The 12,649-nt window shown below is 40.7% G+C and overlaps 1 protein-coding gene across 5 annotated transcripts in view; it reads left to right on the top strand.

The window, feature by feature from the left end:
* Positions 1-12,649, top strand: part of LOC118781403 (TOX high mobility group box family member 2-like) — a 109,403-nt gene that overhangs the window by 66,857 nt on the left and 29,897 nt on the right. For all 5 annotated transcript variants that reach the window (XM_036534430.1, XM_036534428.1, XM_036534431.1 and 2 more), the window contains one exon: positions 5,700-5,951. In XM_036534430.1, the coding sequence (XP_036390323.1) occupies positions 5,700-5,951 (252 nt within the window). The remainder of the gene's footprint in view (positions 1-5,699; positions 5,952-12,649) is intronic.

Consider the following 12,649-nt stretch of genomic DNA (forward strand, 5'->3'; position numbering starts at 1 on the left):
GGCAATAGTGCTGATGTCAGGATCGGGTGCCGATTTACTAATGTCTCTGGGTTTCCTGTTCTCCACCTGTCTGCCAAGGGCATGACTTTGAGCTCAGTGCTGTTTTCTTGGGTCACAGGGTCCCTGTCGACTTGATCTCGGTGAACGTAAGGATCGTGTGGAATGTAGTATTGCTTTTAATACCACGTTGCTGTATTTTCCATCAACAACACTGTGCGAAATACAAAAGTCATAAGCTGCAAGCGATGAAAGAAGTTTGAGCGTTTCATACGCCCTTTAAAAGAAGACTTAAAAGCAGAATAATCAGCGTGCACTTATTTTCGGCTGCATGCACCATGGCAGCAGGGATTTAAAGGCCTGAGTAGTTTTGATATTTATATTAGTCTTCTGAAGCATTATTGTATATGAGAGTGTTGTATTTCCCCGTGTGGAAGCCAAGGTCATAGCTGATTGAAATATAATAGAAGTGTAGACATGTGGTCTAATGCTCAGGGAAGTTCAATCTATTTTAATGCAACTGTGCTGTATATTCTCTGATGAATCCTGCCGAAGCACCCTTGTGGTTCAATTACAGTAAATCACAAAGTGCACTCTTATTACCATCCGTTTAATGAGGACAGAGGGAGAGAGAACAATGGGATTCAGATCATTTGTTTTCCAGTTTGCAACTCAATGAAGTCAAAGCTTAAAGCGAATGACATCATGAAAATAAAAATAAAATGGATTATGTTTTTTTTTTTTATATGCCATATGTGATTACATGGGCTCCTGCATTCCCTCGGGGGGAAGGATGACAAGGGCCCGGCCTATTTTATTATTTTAAGTGATGTCAGCGTCTCCTTGCTTATATTTGCATGGTGAACCCCAGAAAGCTGAATTGCAGATGGCAGGTCCTACTAGATAAGGATCCTGTCACTCAGTTTCAATCTCTGGTGATGCTAATCGGAGAATATACATATAAGTTACATATAAGTTACATATACATATAAATTTTCAGAAAGATGCAGTTGCTTCCTGCTGAGTGGTTGGACATGACAAAAAAGGGTATGGGAATATGTATATTCTTTCATGTTGTGGATTAATGGTTAAGAGGTTTCAGACTGCGGGCACCTATTTGATTGTGGCATATGTTTTTCTGTAGTCAGATGCTTTGTTTTTCCATCAGCGTACATTTTTAAGCATTTATGTTATGAAATGAGCATGAAAAGGGGGATATGTAGGTAAAGTCATTTAGACGTAAAACTGTAAAAGTGAAATTGTAAGCCGGCTAAATGTGTGGGGCTTGATGGTAGAGTAAGAACCAGTAAAGATGGAGAGCCAGAAGACATGGTTTGTGTAGATCATTTGGTCAATCCCGTTTTAGATTACACTTATTACTTTTATGCCATCGTCTGTAAATGTTTGACTGAAAGCCTTGGTTAACACAATGCAAGATGTAAAGAAACTATGTATGTAGTTCCAGTGCAGGTGGTGATGTCACAACAACAGCTTGAGTAGACTCTGTGAGGAACCCACCTCTTTTCCACTGTCAGCTCAAGTCAGCCCAGACTCTCTTGTTGCCATTTTCACCTTGTGTGTTTGAAGGTCATAGTCTGATCCCAGCTTGGACAAGTCCCAATATGCCCAGTCCTCACCTTGATGAATTCAATACATCAGGCCTCCTGGCCCAGCATATACAGTTGGGTGCATTTTGATGCAGTCCTGACGGCTGCGATTTTTAAATCCTCACTATCATTCCATTTCAGAGGTTGTTATCTAGAGAAAACATGATTTGTATTTCAACATTAGCGGCTCGCTCGACAAATCATGGAAGATGATCATCAAGTGAAGCAGCTGAGCCCAGAAATAGCCACCCAGTCATCTTTATCTTTTTCTCCGTTTGGAGAGCACTTTCAACTTACATCTGCACTTGGCTTTGGCTGATCTCTGAAACAAGTCAAGGTTGTCATTTTCTGAAATCCACATGCTTTTATTTATTTCTTTACTTTTCGACTGAATGGCTTTGACGGACATTTATGGTGTCAGCTGGGTACTCTGCATTTATATCTTTGGGCCCGGGTGCTTTAAATCTTAACCAGGCCTAAACGATTGAGTGATTTTTGAAAACATTTTAATGGTACTCTTCTCCAGAGACACATCATTTCTAAAACCGTACGCCCTCAAAAGCAATTCTCAGAATCCTGTTGAGATGATACTGTGGTTTTTAGACGCTAATTGTGTACTCCGTAATCACATTAATTGAAATGGCAAAATTGTCCTGCAGACAGAGTATATTAGGTCAGTGTGTTTTTTTTGTTTTTTTTTTCATGATTTTTCATCCTTTTTTTAAAGCCAGTGAACAAATTAATTAATAATTTACTACCCCCACAGGAAAATTTGTACAACTGTGTTTCTGTGTATGTCATTTTTAATTAAGAAGCTTCTCTACCATTAATGCAGAGAGACACTTTTTAGCATCCAAACAGTCAGCTTATAGTTAGGTACCCTCCCCATCTCAAAAGCAAGCTGTCTGGAAGATTGTTTACTCTCCCTGTAGACCCTTCTTTCAATGAAAACAGCTCCACGCAGATGTACGTACATGTCAGGCAAACCGCAGATACTGCAGAATGGAAATCTGCAGGAAGATGTATCTTACAGTGCTAACAAGAATAGCAAAAATGCAACATTTTATGAGTTTTACCATTTGTAGCTTCTCTGTATTTATTGTAACAGTAATCACGCTAGTGGGTTTTTAGAAAGAGTGCAGCTAATTGGTAAAAGCTCTGTGCAGTCACCCCACATGACCACGTCTTTCAATAACGGGAGCCAGAGGAGAACAGGGGCTAAGCCGATGCTTTGCTTCCACGGTGCTCTGTGAGGACGTCCTTTTGTGTGTCTGAGGCAGGGCGCTTTAGATGTCTTATTATAAGAAATGGACTGATTTTAGACTTTCTGCTTGTAAAAGGGAGGGGAAGGGATCACGATTTGACGTTCGACCATTTTTTTTCCCTAGCATACATTGCTTGCTGAAATGAAGCATATGAATTATTTATTTATTTTGAAAATGTTAAACTTGCCGTGTCCTTGTCCCTCATCTTATCGTCAAGGGCATCTGACTTAGCATCTTTGCAGTGTGTGATTCGTTCCCAAAGCCCTCAGAATGCACAGGAGTCCTCTAACGTGCAAACGGTATCGACTGTCTGAAGGCCTTTTCTAACCTCTCTTTGAAGATTATGCTGGAAACTTTTACTCATAGGTGACACATCCGTTTTGGAGGTGGATCTGTGTTATGTCAGTGTAATGCACAAAAACGACAAAGGAGGGAAGATGTGCGTAAGCAGTATGACTGGAAAAACAACCGCAAAAAGCGTATGGTCAACTGAATATGTTAGAATGGCACGATATGCAATAGAAGCATCCATATTTGCAACATCCACTCATTATTGTGAATTTAATCAGGAGCTGGAGACAGGGGTCATGAACACAAGTTGCCACTGTTGGGATGACATAGGACAATGACGACAGACATGACTGCCCCTTGTCCTCCGTAAACATGCGCAAATTCAGAAAGCTTTTACAAATGCATCCTCAATTCAATTCATGACTAAGCAACCCTCTCCACTATGCCAGTTTCAGGCAAGCCCAAACAAGCATGCCAGGGAAGTACTGTATCTGATAAAACAATCACATTGTTTAAAAAAAAAAAAAAAGCTTGGAGACTTGAAATTCCCTAAGGATGCCTCCAGGGACTCACTTCACACAATGCTCCCAGTGTTTACAACAGACAATTTAGTTTCCTTCCAACAATTATGAGGGAAATTGAATCTCAGGAAATGTTCGTTTTCTTGTCTATTAGACCAAACAATAACAAACCCTTGAAAGTTTTTAAAAAGCGTCGGTCTTCAAAGGACAATCTAGAAAATTAATCGCCACTATTTCAGACAATGCATGGGAAAAACAAATCAAATAGGACCAATTGAGTTTTCCATTTATGTTAACATGCAGGGCTGTTATTAAGAGATATGTAAGCACTTTGTGCGTTCTGCTTGTTAATGTAATTGCATTTTTCATTTCATTTTTTTTCTTTTGCTGATAGGGTCAGCTTGCTTCAGTTATGTAGAGGTGTAAGGTGGTGGTTTTGTATCAAAACTATGCACTAATAGCAAACAAAAATTATATACATATATCCCATGCTCCACAGACCTTCATCATAATAACTTGTTTCAGTGGTTTACCACCTGTTTACATTTTTAATCCCATACTTGAGTGTTACCTGTGAAATTATTTTTACAGTACACAGCAATATAGTTGTGTTTCAGATTGCTGCATTCTAACTGGCAGGAGTACCATCGTCCTGGTTTTAATTCTGGTTACATCATTTGAAAACCTCTTACCTGACTCTAACACCTGTATATTTTATTTCTGGAAAACAACATCATCCTTCATGTGAAACAGCTCTGTGTAATTATTTGGATTTTCCCGTACTGGTTGATTAATGGTTAATGGTGATAGTCGTTAAAATTCCAAGTAAAAAGCAAAAGAGCAAAAACACTGCTGAAAATAATTTGCGTAACACCTACATGGAAATGTGCCTCTCTTTTGATCATTTAGAAGTAGAAATGTATTATCAGAGCTATGAAACAAAGGGGGGATTTTTTTCCCTTATTTTTTTCTAGCCGTTTATTTGCTAAAAGTATTTGTTTGCAAGATAAATGGTTGTTCTGGTGTGGAGGATGACAGCCTACACGAAGATGATATTGAATTGATTTCTGAAATGTTGCAGAACGAGCTGCTTGATATATACCGCAAGACATGAATCATAAAAATTCTATTAAAAAGCTCTTGAATGGCTGACACTGGAATATTATTTGTGATGATTAATTTGGCTCAGTCATTATGAACGGAGTGAAGTCAGATTGCCTCTGACAAAATTGCTTTTCGCTCTCCCCATTGAATACCCCCAGTACGCATTTTGAAAGTATAAAATCATATTTCTCTGCACAACTCTATGCTGTGATGGTTCTAGATGATAGCTAATAGAAACCATTTCAAGTGTACTCTCCCATTAATAAGTTCTTTCAATGGGGGAAGTGGCTATTTTCAGAGTGGGGGTGGGGGTTGTATTAATAGTTTTGAGCTGCATGCTTTTGTTTTGCGTGTGCGTGTGCGTTTACCGTGAATATTGTGCCATATCTCCAGAAAGCATCTTTGAACGGTCCCCTTGAAGTCCTGTGTTTGTGCTGTACTGTAAGTGAATGAGAAATTACACCCAGGGTACAGCAGCTCAGTAATGCGCAGAGGGAAGGGCTTAGATTATTTTTTGGTTAATTGCCAACTTTCAGTACAGTAGTTTTCTAAACATTGTGGTACCTCTGGGGAAAAAAATGGCATGTGCAGTGTTACAAAGAAGTGGCTTCTCCTAACAAGGGATCAAAAGCAAACATCAAAGTCGATGCTGAGAGCAAGAACCTCTCAGTTAATTCAGGGTTATTACTGTAGTAGTAATAGTAGTGGTAGCAGTAGGCACAGCAATAGGACCAGTGGCACTATATTGCTAACTCTTTTCTCCTCACTGATATTATTGTCATTGTTCATCACTTTCTGGAGGAGTTTCTTCGTTCTCTTTGAACGGGTCCATTTTAGATCACCCAAGAGGAGGTACTTTTTTAAATCTCACCATATATGATGCATAGTCACATGTCCCTTGGATCTCCTTCCAGAACTACGCCGGCCAGGGTGCAGGCAACGGAAACGCCGGAGGCGACGAAGACTACGAGATCCCCCCCATCACCCCGCCCAACCACCCGGACCCCTCCTTGCTCCACCTGATGGACCCCGAGTCGGGCTACCTCTGCCACTCTCTGCCACACAACGGCTTGATCAACCCGTATTCTTACCCGGAGCTGCCGGCCATCATGATGTCCAACATGCTGGGCCAGGAGGGCCACCTGCTCTCCGGGCAGATGCACTCGGTGAGTCCTGCCGGGGTTCTCTTCCCTCTCGTCCCATCAGTGCCTGCGGGGCAGATCGCAACACCACCCGGTCATCGCTTACGTCCTCCTGGAGAGGACTGGCTGGAACGCTTTTTGTTTTAAAGGGAAGGGACAGTGGAAAAACACGATGTACTGTCCGTCCAAGTACAGTGTAACGTTTCTTAAAATAATGTAAACGGAATGTTGGAATGTATGGGACACCATGTACAAGTGAAGTATAGGGTCAGAGGGAGTCATAAAAAACAAAATGTCATCCAAGATGCAGCTGGAATGTTAGGGTATACAATATATTAGATTATTGACCTTGACTGATTACCATTGACATTGCTTCAAGTATATTTTCAAGAATACTGTGGGGGAAAAATAGCCGGACTGGAAAAAAGACACTACAAAATAAACAGAGAAGCAATTTATTATTTTTTTTGGTAGACTATTTCCCTAAAATGGATTGCGGACTTTTTTCAGTATTTCTTTTTAGACAACCAGAATTTCTCAATAACACTCGGCTAAAAATTGTTCTACCAACCTCTGCAGAGCAGAGCGCATATTCAATCTGGTCTGTGTGTTTGTTCCACACAGATAGAGAAGAGTAGAGTGCAAGAAATGTTCAAATGGGGAAAAAAAAATCCATTAGACGTCATCTGCCCTTGCATCAGCCATTCTGCTCCTGACAGTCTTGGAAATTAGATATTATGCCAGTGCAGGGCTGCAGTGAGATCTGTTCCCATCAGTGAGATTCATCACATGAGCTCGCTGACTGCTGAAAGGGGAAACTGCATTGCTGAAAGGGGAGAAATACTGCATTGGCTCCTCGCGGTGAGAATGGTTTTAGGAATTGGCGGCTGCAGCACGTGTCGTTTAGGGAACGGGGGTCTCGGAACCAGGGGGTTGCACGTTCAGGTCCCGGGTGGGGCACTGCCCTTGTACCCCAGATTGAGCTGGCTGTGCCGAATTGCTGAAGCGTTGTCGTCCTGCATGAAAAGATGACATGTGAAGCTAAAATGTAAGTTGCTCACGTCACCCTGGATAAAGGCATATCATAAGCAAATAATTGCATTTAAGGGTTTAGTTTGCATATGCATGTTGCCATGGTGATCTTGCCAGTATGAAAAACCCCCAGAGAATACGTTGAGCCAAGAGCCAAAACCTTCTAGACGGGGGTTTCATTGATTTGACAGTTCCATGCTCACAAGTTCGAATCCAGGCTTTAACGATCATAATGAGCAAGCTTAGGCCATTGATCTATTGACACCAAGCTGACCATTACAGATTTTACTATTGTCCAACAGTTTGCAAATGCTTTAAGTTGCTAGGTCATTTGGGCATTAAATTGAACTACTTAAAAGGGCCATACATAAATGTCACACAGGCCAGGGGCATCTTGCACATGTAATTCTAGTTTTGAATCACGAAAGGCTTGTAAATGGAAGGTTGTAGGTTTGCTTTTCACACTTGAGCAAGACTGCTTTCTTAAGTAAATATCCAGTTGCATCAGACAATACATAAAAAGTCACTCTAGATAATGACATCATAATAATTAGAAAAAGACACAAAATATTAAGAGTTGTGAAGACAGTACCCTATCTGTGGTTCATTGCATTGATCAAATGTCCTTAAGTATAATGCAGAAAGCTGTCTAATTATAAAATCACCTTCAGCATTTAAAAACAGGCCAACATTTATTTTTTTTTAAGATAGGAATGTTATGGACCATGGCACTGTCGTTGAAAACCAGGTCAGAGGGTGTACAGCAGGCTCTCAGAAGCCGGATACTAAATTGCCTCAGTCTTCAGCCTCTAAACTGTAAGGAAATGCCTCATTACTCTGAGCAAAGCTCATGACCCAATTACCCCATTCACACTCACAAATTTCATGTGGAACAATGCTTTAGGAACCAGCAGACAAGCTTAGGTGTGAAAGCAAAAGTAATTAGCATGTGAGTCACATCGGGCTCTGGCGGCTTCTTTTGGAACAGCAGGAACAGGGTTGCGTCTTCTGTCTCCTGCTGAACTCTGGAAAGGCATGATGGGACCCACAAGTGATAGCTCCCTTAGCTGGCTACATCAGCATGTGTTTTCTTTATCACTATGGAGCAAAGCGTTAAGTAATGGCAAACATTACATTGCTATGACTGCATGTTCCCATGAAGCCCCTGATTGAGCAGACAATTTTGCAAGTTATGTAGTGTACTTGCCACCTATCACCTTTGCAGGAGCAAATGGGCAAATGCAGAAATGAGATCGTAGAGACCTTTAATTAGCGAGATACACTTTCTTTTTTCTTGATGGATTCAGTTTTAAGGTTTCAGTATTCAGGCTATGCTTCCTGGCGTAGCTCGAAGTGAAGGGTAGGTTTTTTTTCAGCATGTGTCCTCTAAAGTTGAAACAGGTAATTGTATGCCTTTTTCGAACAGAAGTCCATTTCCAGTCCATTAGGAGTTGTGCTGGCTCATTGTTTTGCGGTTTTTAACTTTTTTGGAGATGAACTTGATGCTGCACAGCTGACGGTGTCCACCGCACGTGGCTTTCAGTAATGGTTTACAAGGCTCTCGTTCCCTCTGCTAAAAGCATAAATGTCAGGACGGCTCCCAAAGGTTTTAGATGGATTAGGTGTTTAACATCCACATTAAGACTGAACAGATCAGATACACACAGATGGTAGCTGGGTTGGTGCACATTTTAGTGGCGGGTTTTTTTTTTTTCACCTTCTGTCCGACAGGCCAAGACTACCAAGAAGCACCTGGGATATAAGTGAGTGAAGAGTGAGCCTTCATGGCCCTCAAAATGGATAGACCAATCACACATCATCAGTGTTAAACATGTTCTTTCTATGGAAAATGAGGTGTTTTGATTGGTTCATTTTAGTCAGTGGTTCAAAGAATACTGTAGCTCTGCCCACTGTAGGGTTAATGAAACCTCCCTCTCACATCATTGCTATACAAAAACAAATCTGTGGTAAAAATAGGTTTTGAATGAATGCTTTCAACTACTGCCTTGTTCAATCCTTAGAAGGATGCAACCAAAGCGATTAAAGCTCATAACTTTATAATGTAAGCAGTTTTTTTTCTAATTAATGTCAAAAACCAGACTTCTGCATCCTGAAAGTGATTATTTCATATGATGTGAAAATGTTAACTAGAGAGCGCTCAGACCCCCATTGCATCCACATACTAATCCTTTAATCATAGAATTGACCAAAATAAATAATGGATTGCTCTGTGAATAATTCAGCATTGCATACTTTCATCTAATTTAAATGTAACTTTGTATTATAAATATTCATGCTAAGAAAGGCTCACCCATTTCAGAGAGTGTATCCCTGTTTAATTGGGTCTAATGCGTTTTCCAGATTGCATCTACTGCATCTGCACTTCAAGTTGGGCGGTAATTATTCAGCAAAGTCTGGCTGTTGGACAATAACAACATACTGTGATAAATAACAGCTTGACAACAGGGTGTATATGTGTATATGTATGCATATACCCAGAGAGAGGGAGAGAGAGGATGAGGGAGAGAGAGAATTGGAGAGAGTTTGTGTATTATTTGCATGTCAGAATACATGCCCCCGCAATTGCAATGCACTGGAGAGAGAAATTGGAATATCGATCTTGAAGCCACTGCTATGTAAAGAGGTGTTCATTCAAAGTAGCACAATTTCTTTGCAATCAGTCACTCAAGGAAGCCGCTTTCAAAGAGGCTCTTAGTTTATGAAAGGATCCAGTTGGAGGAATAGTCAGGTGTGCAATTAAGAAAGATTTTAAAACGCATTGCATTGTCCTATGGCTGTGCAAACCATGGAAGATTTTTTTTTTTTCTTTCGAACCTTATTTACGTATACCAGCAGTGGCTATGCACGACAACAAGACTGAAATAGATTTTCAGCCAACACCTGACTCCAATTCACCGACTGTGAACTGTTTCAAAGCAGGGCACCTCTCTGAAGACATGAAATGATCTCAGTGATGTCCAAAACACTCAGGATTAGTGGGTCTTTAGGTAAGAGTGTAATTTTCATGTCTGGCAATTGAAATTCTGAGTGCCATAAATTTCTTCTCTTTGATGCAAAAGAAAGAGAAGAAAGGGACAGTATTTTGAGTAAATATGGAGTTTCTAAAGTGTCCACATTAGTTTGGATTACATTGTATTTACATGATGTTTAAGAAAGCTTATTAATAGAAGTACATTGATATGGCATATGGATACTATATGCTACATCTTAAGCTTCTGATATGAAGTAACAACTCAACATTATTAATTACAGAATGTGTATTGTGTTGTAAATACAACATTGCTATGTGATACATATAACTGCTGTCTCAACATTTAGCCCTTTTCCACATTCATTATGTAGGAAATCTTGTTGAGTATTATGGCCGTTGGCTAAAAAGGTGCTTTCGTTCCTATTTGTGTTTCTGATGGAAAAGCATGCCGCAAAACATTTTATTGGGAATACTTCATAGTAAATTGATGAATTTATATTGCTTCCAGAGAGAGGGGAAGAGAGAAAATGCAACTCTCTCTCTCTCTTTTTTTTTGGCCTGTGCGTAATAGGCCAATAAAATCTCGGCAAGAAAGAACCCTGGTTTTTAAACAGCTTTCTTTTCACCTTTGCAATTATTTATTTTCAAATAGTCCTTCAGGGTAATGTTCCATTTTCCTATTTCACACCCTCTTTTCTCATAAATGAACCATCGTCGCAATAAATCACCGCACAAACAGAGACTTGTGCGCACCCTGAAAGGTCTAAAGATTTATGTAACACATTCATGTTTTCCCTCTTCCTCATTTTAGTACTCCTCTGGTGAAGCCGGGCTAATAAAAGCTGCTATTAATATTTCTTGTTGCCTAGCAACCGGAGGCAGCAAGTAATAGCTTACTCTGGGAAAAAAATAGATGACCGATAAGGAAAAATTCAATTCTTTTATTATCTCTGGGGGGAAAGGGGGCCTTTTTTCTGCTGCAGTGGGAGATGAGAGTGCACGGCTGTATATTGAGAAATATTTTAAAGAAAATGGAAGTTATTTTCACTTTTATTATGCTAAAAAAAGACTTCATTTCTCATTAGCCTTTGGATTAAGCTAATAAAAGGAGAAGGTACACAGAGAATGTATTATTTTTTTGTAATCATATAGACATGGACTGTAAATAAATAGAACCAGTATTCTAATAGAATATCATTTTATGATTTGCTCCATAATATAAAATTTATATTTGTATCTGGGCCATAGTTTCATTTATATGGCAAAAACATAGTCAATATGCCCCTAAATTTTTTTTTTTCAGGTTGGTTGGTTTTTTTTCTTTCAGGAGGTTGCCTCATACACACGCCAAAGATAATTTAGAATATAGTATGTTGATAGGGGAGAATACCAGGCATTGAATGGCTATGTGCGTGTGGCTCCAGTACAAAAAAACATAAAACAGTTTGCCCAGGAATTTTCACCAGTCCTAAATACAGCTGCAGTCTTTGCGTTTTCATTAGATGCTGTGCTCATTGCTGCGGCGTCCTGCATTGTTGCTTGTGGTTGTCTCATTTGGCAATACTTTGCAAAATAGGGAGGGAAAAAAGGCAAACAGAACATGACCGATTACCAGCAGTAGCCTTCTAGGCAGCGTTCTCAGTAACCTCTGCTGTGTATATGTTGTTTGTTATAAGCTACACTGTGTAAGGTCCTTATATAAAGAGAATCAGCCACAGTGGATAAGACGCAGGCTTCCCCAAAACAATGTTATGATGGAGGATTGTGCACTGTGTTTACCCTGAGGCTTCTTTGGCTTATCGCTCAGTAAACTCCTGTCCGTGCGGGGCTGTGCTGATCCACTCGTTTACTCGGTGTGTAACAACACACCCTGCCTACTGAGAGGCCACATAGATATCTAAACGGGGTTCCCTTGGTCCTGTCCATTTGCCGTCACATTGCGGTCCTGATGGTAAGGAGTCAGTTGGACATGGCAGAGTACAGAAACAGACCAGCCCACTGCATTCATTTTGTCTCAGCTATGGATGTTCTGTCCTATGGCCACTCCCCTTCTGGAGCATTCATAATGAGACAGCCATTCACAACACATTTAGCTTCAACAATGCCAGAGCGGTATTGTCAGATGTGTTAAGCACACAGGGCTGAACATCTATTCAGTAATTAGGCCATCTGCAGAGATAGCAACAGTCATTCACTGTGGTTTACTGTAGACGCCATCATCCAGTGGCTACCTCAGAACTGCATCTGCTTGCCATAACCGCAGCTATCAGTATGAATTTTCCTCAGAACAAGTGATGTAGCTGATGTTCATTACTGTCATCACCACCACTGGCCTACAAAATCCTTCCCAGGATCCTTGGCCAAAGCAAAGGATCAGGGGAAGGTTTGTTTTACAGTAAATGTGTCAAAAGCAGGGCGGACCCAGCTACAAAGAGTGGGGGGTGAGTCCACTGTTGTCAAAACTGTTCCATGGGGGGAAGAGAAAGAGAGATTGAAGAGGAGGGGACATGGTATTAGAAGAGAGGACCTCCCTTTCACTTCTCACTTTTGGGATGATCATCAACTTGCTGTGTCATATCGGGCAAGGCTCCGCCCGCTCAACTCTCGTGTCGACCCGTTCTTTGAAAGCATGGATCCTTTGACAGCACCAGCGATAAGGAGTGCAGTCTACGCCGGGTGGGGGGGGGGGGGGGGGGGG

This window comes from Megalops cyprinoides, chromosome 7, assembly GCF_013368585.1.
Source record: "Megalops cyprinoides isolate fMegCyp1 chromosome 7, fMegCyp1.pri, whole genome shotgun sequence".
Taxonomy (NCBI): domain Eukaryota; kingdom Metazoa; phylum Chordata; class Actinopteri; order Elopiformes; family Megalopidae; genus Megalops; species Megalops cyprinoides.